Source organism: Mastigoproctus giganteus, chromosome 1, assembly GCF_048544385.1.
Source record: "Mastigoproctus giganteus isolate SK-2022 chromosome 1, ASM4854438v1, whole genome shotgun sequence".
NCBI lineage: Eukaryota > Metazoa > Arthropoda > Arachnida > Uropygi > Thelyphonidae > Mastigoproctus > Mastigoproctus giganteus.
Window position 1 is genome coordinate 160988014 of NC_143575.1, and position 21622 is coordinate 161009635.

Genomic DNA, 21622 nt, shown 5'->3' on the forward strand with positions numbered 1-21622 from the left:
TCTGAATGGAATCAAGAAGCCCACACCACATAGAGGAACACCGCCCCTCTGGTACGAGACAGTACTAGGTGGTAGATGACTCTCATCAACCGGTGAAATACCACCACTTTGCTTACTGGAGGCTTGAAGTGGTGGAACCCATGTTTAGTCTCTAGAGCTAAGTTCCGGTCAACCCTTCCCTATCTCTTCCATCATGCAGTATGATTAATGACATTTGAAGTTATGATGAACGTCGTGGCGAGATCCAATATTCCTTACATTTCGAGGGTACAGCTCTAAAACGGTGTTCGCAGGCCGGCCGCTAGTTAGTACACCGGACCGAACCTATTGGTAACTCTCTAGGAGGCTTCCGGATCAGCTAGTTTATAATCTTGCTACCTCTACTCTGCCAGATAGTGACTGGAGGGAGTCCGAGTAGTGTGTGTGTGTGCGGAGAGCATTGTCGAGGCCACGTTATGTCAAGGATCTGGATATATTCTTACCATGTGTACGCCATATCCAAAAATTTCATTACTTCATACAGCATGTCCCACCCACTTCCTTACTATTGAATACACCAGGAATTGTCAAACTAATAGAGCAATCTTATCTGCGAAAAGATCTAAACCTCCCAAGGACTTCCTAATTCATTTCACAAATATACGTGGTCTCAACGATGTCCATTTCCACCTGCAGTCTGCCAAACCCCATGTACTTTTTCTGACAGAATCTCAGTTATCGGTTGATTCAATTACTGCTCATCTCAGATGCCCAAATTATTCAATTTATGATTCCTTTCGCCTCAAAGTGGTACTTGTGCATATGTCTGTTCTGCTATTCCCTGTCAGAGACTTGGCAATTTGGAATCTCCTCTCTTTGCTCTTCTCTGGATTAAAATCTCTCTACCTCATTGTGTCAAATTCATCTGTTGTCTCTACTGTTCTCCCAACTCCACTAATCACTTGGAGCTCTTTGACTTCCTCTCTTTGCAACTTGACTTTCTCCAGTCCAACTTTCCTAACAGTGAGGTAATTTTCCTTGATGATTTTAATGTTCACAACTCCAACTGGCTTCCGTTTTCTAGTCACAAAGACCTAGCAGGTCGAGATGCTGAGGCTTTTGCAATTACTAATGACATAGCACAGATTGTTCATTTACCTACAAGAATGCCGGACAGTCCTAAACATACAGCCAATACGCTTGATCTTTTTCTCACAAACAACCCTTCTAAGTACATGGTCGAAGTTAGAGGTCGTTTAGGCACTTCAGATCACAACTTGGTGATTGTCTCTTCTCCAATGGAACCTTTATCTCATGGCTATTCCCAACCTCGTGTTGTTTGGCATTACAAGAATGCAAAATGGGATGACCTGCGAGACTTCTTTTCTTCTTTTCCTTGGTGGGATTACTGTTTCAAAACTTCTGATGTCAACGTTTGCTCAGATCGTGTCAGTGAAATTATTCTTGCAGGAATGGAATCCCTTATCTAAGCCTTGGTTTTCCAATAAATGTGCTAAGGCTGTTCAAGAGAAGAATGTTGCATATCGTAATTGGCTTGTTTCTAATTCTTCAGTTTCATTTTCTGCCTACACCAAAACTCGCAACAATTGTAAAGCAGTTATTAATCAGTCCAAACTAGAGTTTGAACAGGCTAAGAGTAGAAAACTTGCTTCTTGCCCTATTGGTAAATGTTTTATGCCATATTTTTGTTTATAATATATTAACTAGATATGCTAATTTATATTTTTACATATTTATATTTTATTACCTTAGACTTGGCGCATGATAGCCTTAGATGCTGATGCGCCATTAAACTTCCAACAACCAACCAACCAACCAGCCCTAATGGTAGCCGAGCATTCTGGTCTCTTGCTAAAGCTATTGGCCGCAACTTTTGCCCATCTCTACTCCCACCTCTGTCCAAACCAGATGGTTCTGTTGTCCCTTCAGCCAAGGATAAAGCTGACCAGATAGCATCCCATTTTTCTTCCAGCTCATTTATTAATGATCTTGGTAAAACACCTCCCACCATTCCCAACACGCTCCATTCAATGCCTCCTGTGGTCTTCCGTCAAAAGGATATCAGAAGGATTTTGATGAATCTTGATGCTAAGAAAGCTCCAGGTCCTGATGGTATTTCTGCACTTGTTCTGAAAACCTGTGCTCCTGAACTTACTCCAATTCTTTGCAAACTCTTTTCACTTTCTTATTCCATAGGTGTTTTTCCTTCTGCTTGGAAATTTCCAGCCAGTTTCATATCCAGCCAGTTCCTAAAAAGGGTGACAAATCCCTCCCATCCAATTATCGTCCCATTGCAATTACTTCTACTCTTTCTAAAGTAATGGAGAAATCTATTAACCTCCAACTCTTAAACTATCTAGAAACCTTCCGTCTGATCAACGATCGCCAGTATGGATTCCGTCAGTGTCAATCCACTCGTGATATTCTGGCTTATGTTACCCATTTATGGACTAAGTCAATGGAAAGGTTTGGTGAAACACAAGTAGTTGCTCTTGACATCTCAAAGGCTTTTGATCTTGTTTGGCATAAAGGCCTTCTAAACAAGCTTCTATCTTATGGTTTTCTAACTGTTTTTAGTAATTGGTTATCCAGTTTTCTCTCTGATCGCTCACTTGAGGGTAGTAGTAGTAGTGGCATGTGATGCAAGAAAGCAAATGTATGAGCTTATGCAGCATCAGCCAAAAAAAAAAAAAAAAAATCACACCATTCCCTCCAAATGCCTGTCCAGTTCCTCCTTAAATTTATTCAACCTATCAACTTCCACAACGACAGATGGGAGTTTGTTCCAGCAATTAACCACCCGCTGGCTAAAGGCAAATTTCCGCACATCTATTCTACATCTGTCCTTTCTTAATTTGAATTTATACCCCCTTAGGTTCGTAATCTGAACAAGTGGAAGGATCCCATCAGAATTCAACGTGCTGAATCCTGATTCCACTTTCCATTCCACTTTCCATTTTGAGAAACCTTATCCTGCTCAATCAGCTTCAACTTCTCGAAAATCTGCTACCAGTTCCTTAAATGCCAATCTTCAGGTAATTCTCCAGTGGGGCAAAGATAACTTAGTTGATTTCAACCCTTCTAAAACTCAGCCTTGCCTTATATCTCACAAAAAGGATTCTTCTGCTCCTGTGCTTATCTTTAGTGACACTCCAATTTCTAGGCAAAATGATATATCTCTTTCAGGGATTACCCTGACTTCTAATCTCCCTTGGCACAAGCACATTACAAATATTGCTTCCTCTGCATCTAAAAAACTTGGTTTTCTCTTTCACTCTCGGCGTTACTTTTCTTCCAAACAGCTGTTCACTCTGTATAAATCACAAATCCGCCCTGCCATGGAATATTGTTCCCACATCTGGGGTGGTGCCCCCAAAACCTCTCTCGGGCTTCTTGATTCCATTCAGAAGAGGGCAGTTAGGTTAATTAATGATTCATCTCTAACAGAGTCTCTAGACTCGCTTTCTCATAGACGTACTGTTTCTGCTGCATGTCTCTTCTACAGATACTTCCATGGGCGCTGTTCTTCTGAATTGGCTATAATTCACGTTCTCTCTTTCAAAACAGTCCGAATACATGCTGCCACCAGCCAACATCCATTTACTGTCCACCTTCAAACTCACAGAACCAACTTTTCATCTTCCTCATTTATTCATTCAACTGCCATTTTCTGGAACAACCTTCCTTTATACATATTTCCTGAAAATTACAGTCTACAGAAGTTCAAGTCCAATGTCAACAAATATCTTCTTTCGTCTTCTCAACCTCCAATCCAAGCACGGTACTAAGTACTATAGATTCTAATACCTCTTCTAATACCTCTCATGTTTGGGGTTCACATAAAAAAATAATAAAAAAAATAAGAAGCCTGAGAGAGGTTTTGGGGGCACCACTCCAGATGTGGGAACAATATTCCATGGCAGGGCGGATTTGCGATTTATACAGAGTGAGCAGCTGTGTGGAAGAAAAGCAACGCCGAGAGCGAAAGAGAAAACCCAGTTTTTTTAGATGCAGAGGAAGCAATATTAGTAATGTGCTTGTGCCAAGAGAGATTAGAAGTCAGGGTAATCCCCAAAAGAGATATATCATTTTGTCTAGAAATCGGAGTGTCACTAAAGATAAGCATAGGAGCAGAAGAATCCGTTTTGCGAGATATAAGACAAGACTGAGTTTTAGAAGGGTTGAAATCAACTAAGTTGTCTTTGCCCCACTGTAGAATTACCTGAAGATTGGCATTTAAGGAATTGGTAGCAGATTTTCGAGAAGTTGAAGCTGATTGAGCAGGGCAAGGTTTATCAAAATGGAAAGTGGAATGCAATGTGCTATCATCGGCAAAACTATGGATGGGATTTCCAGTCAATGGAAGAAGGTCATTAATATACAAGAGGAAAAGTGTGGGGAAAAGAACTGAACCTTGGGACACACCGGCATTAGTGGAGAAGTTAGAAGACAGAGAGCCACCTACCATCACCCTCCATGAGCAATCAGAGAGAAAACTGGATAACCAATTACTAAAAACAGTTGGCAAACCATAAGATGGAAGCTTGTTTAGAAGACCTTTATGCCAAACACGATCGAAAGCCTTTGTCAAGAGCAACTACTTGTGTTTCACTGAACCTTTCCATTGAATTAGTCCATAAATGTGTAACATAAGCGAGAATATCACCAGTGGATCTACACTGATGGAATCCATACTGGTAATCATTGATCAGACGGAAGGTTTCTAGGTATTTTAAGAGTTGGCGGTTAATTGATTTCTCCATTACTTTAGAAAGAGTAGAAGTAATTGCAATGGGACGATAATTGGATGTGAGGGATTTGTCACCCTTTTTAGGAACTGGCTGGATATGAGAAAATTTCCAAGCAGAAGGAAAAAACACCTTTGGAATAATAAAGTGAAAAAAGGCGGCAAAGAATAGGAGTAAGTTCGGGAGCACAGGTTTTGAGAACAAGTGGAGAAATACCATTAGGACCTGGAGTTTTCTTAGCATCAAAATTTGTCAAAATCCTTCTGACATCCTTTTGATGGAAGACCACAGGAGGCATTGAATGGAGCGTGTTGGGAATGGTGGGTGGTGTTTTGCCAATATCATTAATACAGGAGTTGGAAGAAAAATGGGACGCTAGCAGGTCAGCTTTATCCTTGGCTGAGATGACAACAGAACCATCTGGTTTGGACAGAAGTGGGTGCAGAGATGGGCAAATGCTCGGCTACCATTAGGGCAAGAAGCAAGTTTTCTACTTTTAGCCTGTTCAAACTCTAGTTTGGACTGATTAATAACTGCTTTACAATTGTTGCGAGCTTTGGTGTAGACAGAAAATGAAACTGAAGAATTAGAAACAAGCCAATTTCGATATGCAACGTTCTTCTCTTGAACAGCCTTAGCACATTTATTGGAAAACCAAGGTTTAGATAAAGGATGAGATTTTAAAGTGGAGTGTGGGAATAAAAGATTCCATTCCTGCAAGAATAATTTCACTGGCACGATCTGAGCAAATGTTGACATCAGAAGTTTTGAAACAGTAATCCGACCAGGGAAAAGAAGAAAAGAAATATCGCAGGTCATCCCATTTTGCATTCTTGTAATGCCAAACAACACAAGGTTGAGAATAGCCATATGATAAAGGTTCCATTGGTGAAGAGACAATCACCAAGTTGTGATCTGAAGTGCCTAAAGGACCTCTCACTTCGACCGTGTACTAAGGGTTGTTTGTTTGAAAATGATCAAGCGTATTGGCTGTATGATTAGGATTGTCCAGTATTCTTGTAGGTAAATGAACTATCTGTGCAAGGTCATTAGTAATTGCAAAAGCCTCAGCATCTTGACCAGCTGGGTCGGTGTGACTAGAAAATGGAAACCAGCTGAAGTTGTGAACATTAAAATCACCGAAGAAAATTACCTCACTGTTAGGAAAGTTGGATTGGAGAAAGTCAAGTTGCAAAGAGAGGAAGTCAAAGAGCTCCAATTGATTAGTGGAGTTGGAAAAACATTAGAGACAACAGATGAATTTGACACAATGAGGTAGAGAGATTTTAAGCCAGAGAAGATCAAAGAGAGGAGATTCCAAACTTCCAAGTCTCTGACAGGGAATATCAGAACAGACATATGCACAAGTACCACCTTTTAGGCGAAAGGAATCACACAGCCAATAATTTCGGCATCTGAGATGAGCAGTAGTTGAATCAACCGATAACTAAGATTCTATCAGTAAAAGTACATGGGGTTTGGCTGACTGCAAGTGGAAATGGACATCGTGTTAAGATTAGAATTGAGACCACTTATATTTGTGAAATGAATTGGGAAGTGCTTGGGAGGTTTAGATCTTTTCGCAGATAAGCTTGCTCTATTAGTTTGACAATTCCTGGTGTATTCAATAGTAAGGAAGTGGGTAGGAAATGCTGTATGAAGTAATGAAATTTTTGGATATGGCGTACACGTGGTAAGGATATACCCAGATCCTTGACATAATGTGGCCTCAACAATGCTCCCCGCATACACACTACTCGGACTCCCTCCAGTCACTATCTGGCAGAGTAGAGGTAGCAAGATTATACACTAGCCGATCCAGAAACCTCCTAGATAGTTACCAATAGGTTCGGTCCAGTGTACTAACTAGCGGCCGGCCTGCGAACACCATTTTAGAGCTGTACCCTCGAAATGTAAGGAATATTGGATCTCACCACGATGTTCATCATAACCTCTAATGTCATCAATCATACTGCATGATGGAAGAGATAGGGAAGGGTTGACCGGAACTTAGCTCTAGAGACTAAACATGGATTCCACCACTTCAAGCCTCCAATAAGCAAAGTGGTGGTATTGCACCGGTTGATGAGAGTCATCTACCACCTAGTACTGCCTGGTAACATAGAGGGGCGGCATTCCTCCGTGTGGTGTGGGTGCCACACTTCAACCCCTGCTTACGTTGGTTCACACCTGGGTGGTCACCCACCTTGTACTTGTGCATGGAGGTTATATCCAGGATTACTAACAGTCCCACCATCGTGAAGGTGCAAGCAGAGGATTTGGCTGTCACAGACCGTCCAGACTTCGCCGAAATTGGGTCCCATTCACTTGAGTGTCACCTGAATATCAGTTCCATCAGCATTTTAGACTCCCAGATAGCAAGTACAGCTTGTCTGGCATATCTGAGAGAATGTCTGTGACAACCTCAAGGACCATTCAGAAATTCCTCTATTTCTGAATGTATTGTTACAGTATCTGATTTGTACAATTTGAGATTGCTTATAACTGTTATTCAACCCTGAAATGGCCAGATTTCTTATAATTACCATATATCGAATGTTCCACCTTATGGAAAAAAAAATACCTTGTAGTTAATTTATTACTTATATGTTTACTTTTTTTTTTTTAGGAAACTTTCAAGCATTCAAGACAGAGAAATCTGCTGTTATTCGGTGTCTTGTAAAGAAAGAGATAATATTGGTATGTTTTACTGAAAGTATTTAGAGATATCACATTTTCCATATATATATATATGCTTAGAATAACATTTGTATATTGTTTTTACATTTGTATATACAAATTTGTATATTTGTATATTATATACATAACTAATGCCAATTTAGATGAACTGTGGCAGTTCATCTAAATGAGTGAAAAAGTGTAATTTGCCAGGTTAGCAAGTACTGTAAATAAGAAATTTAGGTGTGTATTTAATAATGAGAACACATAACAGTGACAAGGTGAATAAGATCATATGCCAAATTATTGTACAGGTAAGGTGATGGTCTCAGTTTTGTGCATAACTAATAGCAAAATAGGATTGGTAAAATGAATGAAGGCAGAGTTCTCACTGTTATAAAGAATTGCAGAACTAGGACCATAAATTCAAATTACAGAAGTTGAGGCTAAGATTACATTTGGAAAGTTTTCTTCTACCCAGCGAGTTGTTGATTGCTCTAATTAATTGTCCTTGCAGGTAGTTAAGGCTGACAGTTTGAATAAATTCAAAGGTCAACTGTATAGTTGCCTGTGTGAGGAGGGAAGCGTATAATTTGTATTTTCTTATCTACTTTTTTTTTTTTTTTTTTTTTTTTTTTGACCCCCGGTGCAGGAAAAATCTGTGGCTTCCTTGTACTATGAGGTGAATACTATTAATATAGCAAGCCAATGTACGGCATGTACTTGTATCACATGATGCACTAACCTCACGTGATACAATGCATCATGTGAGGGTCAGTGCACTAGTAAGTTGCATTAGTTGCACAGTTCTTGTTGTTAAAGCCAATTTTGTTTTGTTCTGCTCCATTTAAAATGGGTGATAAACTGTGATTACCGAGTAATGTGCAAAGATAAAATATTGTTTATCAAAACTGAAGTTTCATGTGACCATGACATTTTAAAATTTTTGAACTATTACAAAAAAGCATGTGGTGAAATGACCCTGAATTGTGGCACTGTTTCTTTGGCATACATGATTTCAGGAGGTTTGTTGTATAATCACTGCAAATAATCCACAATCCAGAACAACTTTGTTTCTCGAAACTTTAACTTTTAGAAAAATTCATTGTCTTTCCTTAGATAATGATGTGGCCTCCAGACCTGAATAAAATATTCTTGATTTGTGTAAGAGGAATGTGACCACCTCCATCCTGGATGCAGAGGTGCAATAAATCATTGATTATGTCAACATTGTACCCTTTATTTCTTCTGGATATTATTCAAGATCAGAAACAAGATTAGCACTAGTGCCAAACCATGAGGAACCCCTGTAACCTTGGCCTACTATGAAGAATGACCGTACAAGGTATGAGCTAAAAGTTTCTGGACTAGGACCTTAAAATTTATTTGGACTTACATGTTGTCGTTGTCCCATCCAGAGTAGTCCCTTATAGAGTTTATACATCGATCCCAGTGCTTCTCCGGAACTCCTGTTTAATGATGCTGGTCAACACTATCTGCAATTGTGTTTGAATTGTCATCCTTATAATTGAATTTTCACCTTGAGGAACAGGAAACGTCACAGGGGCTAGGTTAGGAGATTAGGAAGGGTGTGAGACCATTGCCATTTTGTTCTTGGCTGAAAAACTGCTGTGCATCTAAATTAGGATACATTTTTGTGATGCAGAAGCCAATCCTGAATGCATCATATGTCTGGGAATTTTCTCTTGACATCCTCAAATCTCTTAGGAACCTGATGTTTACTGATGATTTACAGTTTGGCTTAGTGGAAGGAATTCTTGATGAACAATTCCCTCACTGTCAAAGAAAACAGTCATCGTACTCTCAATCTGACTTGCCTTGTCTCTTTTGTATGTGGAGATGGACTTTTCCCATGGGAGGACTGCTGCTTTGTTTCTGCATCATAACCATAAACTTAGCTTTCATCCCTGTTATGACCTTGGAAAGGAAGTTTCTGTCCTTTCCAGCCTGTGCTTGCAGCTTCTTGCACATAGAAAGCCAGTTCTGTTTCTGTTTAGCACTCAGCGAAACAGGGCTCAAATTTTGCAGCAGTCTGCCTCGTGTTAAATTCACAGTTAAAAAGTAGTGCCATGAACTGTAATAGGCTTAGAATGTCAAAAACATCATTAATCATACAGTCTATTCTCATGGATGACTTAATGCACTTTTTCAACATTTTCATCAGTCTTGCTTGATAATGGGCAGCTTGAGTACTCAGAATCTTCAACATGAATACTACTAATATAGCAAGCCAATGTACAGCATGTACTTGCATCATGTGAGGGTCAGTGCACCTTTCATTGAAAAGTTCTACCCATACCATCATCACCAAACACTTTTTTAAGCATTTCATGTCTCAAAAGCTGTTTTTCCTAAGTTTATGATAAAATTCAGTGAAAATTCGCTGTTCCGTAGTGTCCACCAACCTACATGGTTAAACACCAATTGCACAAACATCTGATTGGCATAAAACTTGCTGCACTAACTCAAAATGAATTATTTCAGCAGGATCTAATGAAGCACTGCTATACTACATATGATTAGTACTCCACATATCCAGTCAAGAAATTTGACTTGCACCTCTTATATTAACAACCCTCCTCTGCCTGCTGTCTTTCAGCCATCTCAAAGTCCACCTCATAATCTTGCCTGTAATCCCAATACACTGCACACAGAAAGCCTGTAATCCCAATACACTTTCCTGTAATCCCAGTACACTGCAGCTTCTATAGTAGCCTCCCATGTTGAACATTGCTTATAAAAAATGAAGGAAATGTTTCCACTGATGGATCTTGGATTCATGATTTCAAGCTTGAGTTTTAAATATGATGGAATTGTTGGAAATTTATTGATGAGAGGTTATCTCCTACTTGCCATATAGTTCAGGCATGAATCCACCAGAAGAATGTTTTCAGTCAATTGCTGATGTACATCAGGTCATGGTAAGGGGCTTAACAAAAAGCCCTCTCACTTATGAACACCCAAAGCCTTTCCAGATGGTATTAGTCATTGAAAAGAAGGGAGATTATTGCAAAGGATTATAAAAATGTTCAATTTTTAAAATAAAAGGTTTGCAATTAGAAGTATTGTGCATTACTTTTGGGCTCATGAGGTACTGTTGAGTGTAGTACCTCATGAGACCAAAATAGCTTACCTTAGCTGGCTGTGAATTGCATCAGGTTCATATTGTGTAGGCACTGTACCACAAGTTGCCTCAATATTACACTTGTACTTCAGTTAGAAAGCACTGTTTTGTAGGAGAAGTATATTTATTTGGTGTGCGTTTCATTACCCATATGGGCATATCTGTGCTTATTAATGCCATGAGTGTGAGACCTACAAACCATGGTGAGATATAGCCATGTATGTTAGATGTTAAATTAACTTGTTTTTAAATTTCTGTTCATTGACTCTATTAGACATCCAAAGACATCTGCAGTCGTGCTGCTTGCAAGGCTTCCAACAGTGTCGGAATAGATGACAGTTGTATATCCATATGCCTTGCTTCCCATTCCAAACCATTCCACAGGTGTCCAAATGGATTAAGGTCAGGTGAATTTGGAGGCCAATCAAGATGGGTGATATCTTCATTATGTTCCTCGTACTATTTGTGTACAGTGTGTGCCCGATGACAAGTGCATTATCATTTTGGAAGATCCCATTTGCTGTTTGGCAAAAAGTGTTAAATGGCAGGGTGCACATGGTCTCATAAAAGCTGCTGGTAGATCTCACCAGTGAAACATTAGTTCATTCACACCTGGTTCTTTCCACAAAACATGCACCATATTAAGTAGCCACCTACCTGAATAGTGGCACCATGAATGATGGACTCATATTGCACCAGGTATTTGAATTCATCCAGCCAACATGTTGTTAACACCACAGCATTTGCCATCAACAATGATCAGCAGTGAGGAGAGGGTGTTTCTTGGGTTGTCTGTTGTGGAACTCCATGTCTGAGTGTGCTGCGCATCATTTAGTATATTGTTCTTTCATTCCTCATATTGTATTGCAATGTTAGCTGCACACATTGACCTGCCAGTGAACCGTACAGTGCTCTACACCCTCTGCTCGCCATGAACATCCACCTTGCATAATCCTCTACAGTTTTTTTCGGCAGGAGGTGGTTTAACCTGTTCAACACTTCTCTGTACGTCTTAACCACAGTGGGCTTGAGCAGTTGACGAGACTTGCTATTTCTGATATAGAGAACCTGACACATGATCTTCCACAATTCTGTTTGACACATGATCTTCCACAATTCTGTTTGACACATGATCTTCCACAATTCTGTTTGACACATGATCTTCCACAATTCGTGATATCTTTACTGCATCTTGTAACTGCTACTTTATCACTTTGACATACACTACCAGTTGCAAATTACCACTGCTATAGCATAAGAAGCTGTTTGGCTTTTTGAACTGAGAGCTATGTGGCATAGTCCATTATGGAATGGGGTGATCGTAATTCAGTGATTACTAGGTATATTCAAATTTGAAATACACATCACTTCCCATAGTAGTAGGTATCTTGAGTAAATATTACATTTCAACAACTTGTGTAAAACTTCAGATCAATTCAGTTCATAGATCAATTGTACTAGTTTATGTAACTAGTACAATTGATCTATGAACAAACTTGTGATTTGAAAATTCATGTCAGTGTTGGTGCCTATTCGGTACCATGCTGCTGCCACACAAATAGTTGCCTAGCATTGCGGATCACTTGACAAGTTCTCCCAATTTTTAATAGTTTGAAAACCATTAGAAATCACTTCAAATACTATTAGAGTAAAAAATTTAAGATCTTTAATCACTAATTAAAGATTAATCAGGGATCATTATTTTCAAAGGTCACCTGACAAGCATGTTGAATGAGAGCATTCCTAAAATAATTTAAATAAATTTAGTAGTGCTCCTTAAAAGACTGAATTACATGAAATATCATATCTATAGATTGGAACTGAAAACCTTCCACCCACCAGTAATATAAAGAAAAGAAAAAAATTCAGATAGGCCCATTGAGCCTCAATTCATGAAGGCAACAATGCACCATTTTACTTTCTTTCATAATTACATTACGTATTCAAGTTTATTTTGCTGTGTGACTTATTAATTGAAAAAGCTATCTAGTATGCTTAAGATTTTCACTTAGTAAGTTGAAAAATTATAAGCTTAATACAGTTAGTGTAATTCTGAAATTTTGGTTTTTAATTTCTTTGAATGGTATTTTACTGACTCAATATTGTATTTCTGAACTACATGTATAACTCTTTAATATCTAGAATTTTTAATTAACATTCTTTCAAGAGCTATGGGATTTTGATAAACAACAGTAAGTTACTGTACCACCATTCATTTTATGGTCTTAAGTTGAACTGATATATAACTTAGCTGTGTCAATCTTTTTCTTTTACAGATATTACCCTTCAGTGGCTCATCTCCCATTCCAAGAGTGGAAGTCACTGAACTGTTTTTGATTACCTAGTCCTCTGAAGTCTGTGCTCAGATCTAGCACTGAAGGAAGAGCACTGCTGGACAGGTGGCACTGGCTCAGATAACCTGTCATGGCCACTCACTTAATATTGTGGGATCATCTGTGGCAATGGACAAGGCTGGACTTTGTTTGACATAACTTTCATCAGTGTTTCACTTTCATATTAAGACATCAGCCAAGGCCAGACACTTCTGGAGACTGTCCCAGCTTTTTTTTTTTTTTCTCCCCTCTAATATTTCAGATTATTTGGAGTTTTTGGCATTTACTCCATTATCTGGTAACTCAGTCATTCCCTTTCTTCATCTTTGTCTTATTTGACCCTTTAATTACCTTGACCCTTTGTAATCTACTTTCCCCCTTTTAGTTTCTGAATGTTATAATCATGAATGTAATAGCACATGGATGTATTTATTGATTGGTTAGTGTTGCTGAGAAAGTAGTTATAGAAAAAATTCTAAAGTAAAGTTTATTGATCTGTATAGGTCTTTTTTTAAGAGAAAGTTGGTAAGGCAAACAGATATTTATATTAAACATTTAACACAATTATAATATTGTTATTGTATCAAACTGTGGTTTAAAAATTATAGCAGGAAAAATAAATTGTCCTGCGAAATAGTAAAAAAAAAAACAACTGTTCAACTTTTTACCCTTTCATTCATGGTATTTGTAATTTAAGGGCCCTGTTATTATTTTCTCACACCTGACTTGGTTTTGCCTTATTATAAACATTTATTCCATTCCAAATTATAAAATTTTGTATATTCTTAAATTTTTCATTAGGCCTGTGTATAAACAAAATGTGATAGAATGTATTTCATTAAATGTATTGAAATTTGTACAGTTGTAAACAGAGGCTTTCTCTTCTTTACCTCCCCCCCCCAACCACTTCATGATATAGAAGAATTTTTAATTGGAATATTATGTCTAATAAGAAAAGCTAATTCTGTTTTCTAAATGATTGTTAATTGCTTTACATTAAATACTAATATGTTGACCTTGTTCTTAAAGCCACCTTGTGATTCTGAAGTGATAAATGCTTTTTTGAACATGAATCGACCAAATAAATATAATAAATTTAAACAAAACTATATATCAATTCAGTAGTTCTATGACAGTCTTCTTACTTCTAGTGAACTGGATTTAAGGAAATTGACAAGAAAGCTATTTGAGAAGGTGGAATTATCAATTATTCATATATATCCCATATAACAACTATTTCTTCTTATATGCACGCACACAGCAAAAGTATTCAGACAGAAACAGTTCCTGGAGAAAGGTCATTTAATTATAAAACCGTTACACATTATACAACTGTCTTTGACCTCTGTGATGACCTCAACCTTCCTGAGTATACTTTCTACCAATTTCCGATAGGTTTAAGCTGAAATTTGTCTCATTTCCTTCCACAAAGCAATTACTGAACTACTTGGAAATGGGCAGTTTTGGTCATAGCCTAATCTATAAATTTCACAAGTGTGGGATGAAGCAGTTGGGTTGAGATCTTAGGTCTGCTACAGACAATCCACCTTTTCAACATCATTGTCCAGAACAGTGTCCCATGTCCCTGTAAAAATAGAGCCTTCTTCTCTGCTACTGAGCCCATTTGTGTAGTGCCAAAAAGTGTAGGTAGCAAATGATTACCCAGAGCGTCCAAGGAAGTCATGAACATCATAGTTTTGGGCACTACCACCATCATATAACTACACAAGTTTTGTGGTTGAGATGATACATTCTGACAGAAAGTCTCTTCAGGCAATCTCATACCCATGCCTATCGGAACAAAGCATTGCACGTGAGATTAATCACTCCGTAAAATTTGATAATATTCCCCATAAATTATTCTGTACTTTTAGGAACATCACAAGCAATATCCCCCCCCCCCCACAAACACTATTTCGCATTGATAACTGTGATATTGAGTTTATGCAACTGCTGTACCACTGAACTATACGGCTTCCTATAGTTTGTTATGATGGATATTCCTGTGGCTTTCTTGGACCTGTTTTGTGATGGTTTTTTTTTTTTTTTTTTTACAGACAATTGTGCATGAGGCACAAAGCTGTTGTTCCTCAAACACAACATGAGGTGAGGCTCTCCAGACATTTTTTTCCTTTGAAATATCACCAATCTTTCAATACCACAGAGAATTTTATGGTATTTCACCACAGAGAATTGGGGGGTGTCCACCAAAGATTAGTGGCAGTTGTGCATGCAGGAAGGTTACTGAAGTATCATTCAATCACAATCCCATGTTAAAAGTGTTTCAATTTATTACAATTACTGGCTTCTTGCTTGCTGCACATGCAGTCCAACAAGATTTATATTGGTATGTCAGCTGATACACATCTGGAGAACTATATATATATATATATATATATATAAAACGCTTAGGTATGCTGCTCAACAATTAGCAGCTGGCAACAACTGCTAATTGTTGCCAGAACCCGTTCATGTGGTTCACCTCACATGTTCAAAATACCGGTCATTCTTTATTAATTTTTGTACTAATGTTTTTCGACTGAAGAAAGGTAACTGCTATTTTGACTGTTTATTTTATGTCTTTACTCAGAAAAAAAGCTGAACTTATTAGCATAATCAATTTAAGTTTTAAGAAGTGTAAAAATGGCTGAACAGTGTATAAGAACTTTGAGAAAATGTAGAAGAAATGCTAATGAAACAGAGGAGAGATCTAAGAGACCGAAACTAGACTCTGTAACTACGAAGATGGACAGAAAAAATTGAAGAAAGAGAAGCAAGATTTAAAATGAGAAGGCAGTGTTAGGACTAATTAAATAGAAGTACCGGATGTGAATAATCAACAAGTGTAATTAATGTGGAAGGGCATGACAGGAAATATGTATTACCACTGAGTATTGAAATGCAAGATATTGGGGACATGAGTTAAATACGTTGAATAAATACACTAAATGCTGTCATGATGGAAAGGTTTCCCTTGACCCACTGTCTGAGACACCTACTCTATTATTAGAAGCTGCTTACAGGGGATTCACGTGAAGCAAATAACTACAGAGAACATGTACGAGAGTACAACTGTGCAATGGCGTTCACTTAATGGGTGCAGAGATTGAATCACTGCCTGGAAAAGGCGCCTCCGTAGCAAGGTGGGCAGGAGCGGCAGTGCGTAGCACACACTTCTTGATTAGACCAGGGTTCGAGCCCGTGACCACCAAATACGGAGGATGCGGAAAGGTCAGGATATGACCACCACATATCCCTGGAGCAATATGGCTTTAGTTGCTAATGCTCCTAAAAACCAAATAACAACAACAACTGCCTGGAAATGGTCCATACTGTTTTAGAATACACGGCCAGATTTACCATTTGGTCTCAACACTATATCCAAACGAGGTAAATAAGCCAGGATATGGACAGCTTTATATTTTCGATTCTGCTGCAACAACAAAAAGGCTTGAAAAACAATCAAACCAAGGGTGTATGCAACAATTGGATGAGATGCTGCGTCCATTTGCTGAGTAATATAATTTGAGTTATCCATTTGCTGAGTCATAAACAAATGTATCAAGTAACCCAGGCCAATCCAACAATGAATATGCATATGGCATTTATAGAAGACCAGACTTAGATAAGAGATGATATAATGCACCTGCATCTAAAATGGAGAGTTGCTGCAATATTTGTTGGAGAAGACGAGAAACCAACTGCAAATAGAGACATATGCATATATCCCACAGGTGACTGCTGCAGAATTATGTCACACCTAAACAGGAATCCAGACCCACGGGAATAGCAATGGTGTACCCATTGCTATTCCCGTGCAGAGAGGGTGGTTGGCATGAGGAACTACAACACACAAAAGAGAGAAGAACCGCAAAACATATTAGAATAACACAGTTACAATTCTTTGCCTATAGACTTGTGTTGAGACCTGGTTTTAGCCTAATTCATAGCAGTGGGAAATTATTTCAGCAATACATTGTTAGATGCCTATGTGAAGACTGAAGGATCTAGATTAAACTATTTACGCCATAATCAGAAAGATCTACAAGTGGAAATGTACCGTGGACTATTGGATGCAGTAGAAGCAAGAGCTCAGAAGCAAAACTTGAGAGCAGGGAAGATGATAATTCTGCCTTCAACTTTCCAAGGTACATGCAGCAAAACTATCAAGCTACTATGGCAATTGTACAAAAGTTTGGGAGACCTGATCTATTCGTTACATTTACTTGCAATCCTGCCTGGCCTGAGATTGTGAATGCAATGCAATGCAATGGAAGGGAAGCAATGACCGGAACACAGGCCAAACATAACTGTGCTAGTGTTCAAAATAAAACTTGCAGAACTGCTTGACGACATTCTCAAGCAGAATCTTTTTGGTACTGTGATAGCCTTCGTCTAAATCAGGCCTGGGCAAACTTTTGGGCTGAAGGGCCACAATAGGAATTCAAAAAGAAGGCGGGCCGCACGTAAAATACTATTTTTAGATATATGTTATTTGTTATCATGAAGAAGAAATAGAGAAAAATTATTCTCTAACAACCAAGAATTTAATGAGATGAATGGAACTGTTTTACATCTTTTAACATTTTTTTAATTTCGGGTGTTAATTTTGTAGTTGAGATTCTTAAAACTGCTTGTAAATGTGATGCTTGATCGTAAAGAATTTTTTTTTAGATTCATGATGGAAAATGTTTGTTCACACGTGTAGGTCGATCCAAAAATAACCAACATTTTTCAGGCAAAATCTTTAAGTTCGTCGAATTTGTCCGAATTACAAGTATTGTAAAATTTACAGATTTCCTCATGACGGTTCAATTCCCTTAAATCAGTATCACACTGCAGATCTATATTCTGAAGCTGTAGTTCACTCGGTGCACTATCAATTTCTATTGAAAATGGGTGGCGCACTATTGCCAAACTTGTCTCAATTTTTCGAAAGTCGCCAAATCTTCGTGAAAAGTCATCATTCAAAGCGTTGATGATTTCATATTTTTCAAATTTATTTTCTGGAATCTTCAACTTCATGGTTGGAAAGTGGTCTACCTTGTTAATCAAATGTCGAAGGAACAACTGGAGTTTTAATTGAAATCCATTCAAACTTTTTACCATATCATGGGCGTAAAAATTTTTCCCTTGTAACACAATGTTGAAAGTATTTAAGTGTGTCACGATGTCCAGGGTAAATGCAAAATCACAAATGCAGTTATTATCAGTTAATTTGGGAAAGTCCATAATATTTTTCAGTTTTAAAAATAGAACAATGTCATCTTTAAGTTCCATACTCGCCGAAGAACTTTTCCTAAGGTAAGCCATCGAATTTGGCTATGATAAGGAATATCTGTGTACTCTGATTCAATATCTTGAAGAAAATTAACAAATTGTCTGTGTTTCAGGCCCCCTCGATCGTATTAAATTTACTAGTTTAATAATACAAGATGTGACACGTTCAACTTTTAACACATTTTTACATAATACTTGTCGATGTATAATACAATGAATTGTAATTAAATTATAATCAGGATAATTTTCACAAATTTTATCCTGAATTTTCTTTAACGCTCCAACATTTTTACCTGTCAAACTTGGTGCTCCGTCAGTTGTTACGCTTACCATTTTGTTCCATTATAAATTATATCTTGTTAAGCATTTTTCAAATATATCAGCTCTCGTTGTTTGGTCTTTAAGAGATTCTATTTGAAAGAAGCTCTTCAATAATTCTAAAATTAGAGGTACATCTATGTATGAAAATTAATAACTGCGCAGTATTCTTTTGGTCGTTACTTTCGTTGAGAGCTATCGAGTACCATGTTATGGATTCTAATACTGATAATAATTGCTCGTTCAAATTTGTATCAATACATTCAGTTCTTCTTACTACGGTTTGCCAAGATAAACTTATATTCTCAAATTTGTGTTTAATGTCAATTCCACATTTTTTATATACACAAAAAGGCTTGTTGCTTTTTGCAATTATATGAGAAATAACAAAACTTGCCTCTACAATAGCTTCTTGTTCCTTGGTTAGCCGCGTAAACACATTTTGTTGTCTAGATAAATTTTGAATCAACCCATCAGCAGTTTTCTTTCTTGCTTCTGGAGTTAAATTGGCACCATATTCGGAACGTTTAGTAGTGAAATGTCTTTAATATTGTACTCTTTCAACACTGAGACAACTCATCCACTTTTGCAACCTCTTGAATATCTGACTTGTTTCTACTTTTTGCCTAATTTTGCAAATCCATCCATCCATTTATTTATTTATTTTTTATATTATTATATTAGGGCCACCCGTAATTTCTTACATATACCCATATATTTATTTGTCTGTAAATTTCGCATGTTCTCTGGTCAATTTGCCTGTTTGCTGGACGAATAAAACCCCAATTTCTGGGGGAATCCTTGCTATCTACGCCTGAGACTGACTAACTCAGCCACAGAGTGAAAAAAGCCCATTAAAGTTCCTCGCGTCATCGACGGGATTCGAACTGGGCCTTTTCCACCCGGTGTGGGGAGGATGGCGATGATACCACTGTGCTACCGCACAGACTAAATCCATTTATAGGTTTAATTGTTGATTTGTAGTTGAGTTGTATTTGTAAATACCATAGTTATATTTTGTTTTTTCAAAAGAAAAAGAAAAATCGCCTTTTAGAATTTTCATAAAAATTGTTCACACTTCTTAAAATTACTTAATGACATAAAATAGAAGGAAATTTTTTGATGGGCAATTAGCACTGCTGCAGACATTAATCATAAATGGCTTGGTGGAAAAAGCTGCTTTTAGATGGAATATTTTATAAAATTAATTTTTCAGGCCAATACTCTAGAGACATTCATTGTCAAGCCCCTGGATTGGTTGTTTTAATATACCAAGTTTTATCTTAGATCGTCACTCTCCCTATATCTAGGACAAAAGTTCCCTCTGTTCTCAAATCACTTCCACCAAGCTTTCATCAACCAGATGATGATTTCTACTTGGTGAAAATTGTGACTCCTGAAAAGTCAGTCACTTTATCTTGAAAAAATCGCTCTTAGGTTTAAGAGTGAAGCTTACTGAATCTAAGGAATATCGTTTGTTACTGGTTATACACACACATGCATGCTTGTAACTGGTATTCATAGTAATCAAATCTATCATCAGTTACACTTTGTGTAAACTGTATTGAATCTAGTGTCTACAAAATGCGAGGCATAAAAAAAAATTTTTTGTTTGAAAAAATCGACCTCTAAACGATTGATAGGTTATAAGCAATAATTCTGGTACCTGGAAACATGTACTCTCTTACCCAAAACGAATACCAATGAGCACGATATTCATTAGGAGTAAACAGTGGTTTAATAGCAGATCCATTTCATAGACTTTAATTGTGATAGTGACTAAGTAACTAACAAATACGTGATTTTGTTATCCATCTCTATCGTCAACTTGCGTCTGTTGGCGAGCCGAACCCAGAGAGTAAATAGATAGTCAACTCCCATAGACAATGCAAGTGTTAGAGGTCAGGTACCACCTGTGGTTTCCCACATCTCGCCATATGTGTGCTGTGAAGAAATACAGTAATACTATAAATGTCAGAAAAGTGTGTGTTGTATATGACATTGCATTAGGTTCTGTTGTGTGTCCTGGCATTTGTCCACAGGACCCCGCGTTGTCTGCACACACACACACACACACACACACACACACTGCTAGGAGGTAGCCAGGCTGCCCATTATTCTCTGGCTGGTCTTCCCCAGGGTTGCCTTAGCTTCCTGGATGAAGACCAAATTTTTAAAAAAATATGAAGACCTGGGGAACAAGAGGAAGGGAGGTCCAAATGTGGGGGAGGGGGAAACTAAGGTGAACAGATAGAGAATAAATAAATCTTTATTGTGAAGTAAAGTTACAGCACAATATTCCATCATGGCGACGAACGCCAGGGGTTCACATATAGCAGTTGAAGAAAAGCAGAATAACTACAGCGTACAAACACAAAAGGCTACAAAATACAGCGAACACATACAAAAGGGGCAGGAGCAGTAGTGCGTAGCACATGCTTCTTGATTAGACCGAGGTTCAAGCCCATGACCACCAAATACGGAGGATGCAGAAAGGTCGGAATGACCACCGCATATCTCCAAAGCAATGTGGCCTTAGTTGCTAATGCTCCTAAAACCCAAATAACGACAACAACAACATACAAAAGGCTACAAAATATAGATTACAAATTCAAAAGAAATACAAATACAGCATAAAAACACAGCTAAATACAAATACAGAAAACAAATACAACTTGGTAATATAACAGGGTTCAAGGGCTTTGAAAGTTGTCTGTCTTTCTTGTTACTTATTATGCTGTCGATGTTGGTGTCCACATGGTTGAGGGCAGCGAGCATCTGCTTGGGAAGAAATCTCTCAGTGAGTACAAGCCTGTTGTGGTGAGCCACAAGTGCTGGTACCGACCTTAGGCTTGGCTGTGTGAGATTACTAGTCTATAGTTCGGCGAACGTCAACTGTGGAAGAGTTTCTTTAGCTGCTTTTTAATAGTTTCAAGGTGAAATAAAACTTAGCTTTGTAATATTGCTATTTGGTTAAGTGTGTGTGGAGTACCGCATTGGCAGAGCCAATTTGGCTGCCATGTGGTAACGATCGTCATCGGCGGACACGTAATTTGGCGGGAAACGTAATCAGGTTTTCCTGCTGATAGATCAAGAAAGTTACTGTATTTCTGAGTTAC

At 38.0% G+C, this 21622-nt stretch overlaps 1 protein-coding gene across 1 annotated transcript in view; it reads left to right on the forward strand.

Moving 5' to 3' along the window:
• Arl8 (ADP-ribosylation factor-like protein 8) overlaps window positions 1-13774 on the forward strand; it is a 100150-nt gene extending 86376 nt beyond the window's left edge. Inside the window, exons 5-6 of the mRNA XM_090382880.1 lie at window positions 7378-7448; window positions 12849-13774. Coding sequence (XP_090239006.1) covers window positions 7378-7448; window positions 12849-12898 — 121 coding nt within the window. The 3' untranslated portion in view covers window positions 12899-13774. The remainder of the gene's footprint in view (window positions 1-7377; window positions 7449-12848) is intronic.
• The last annotated feature ends 7848 nt before the right edge of the window (window positions 13775-21622 follow it).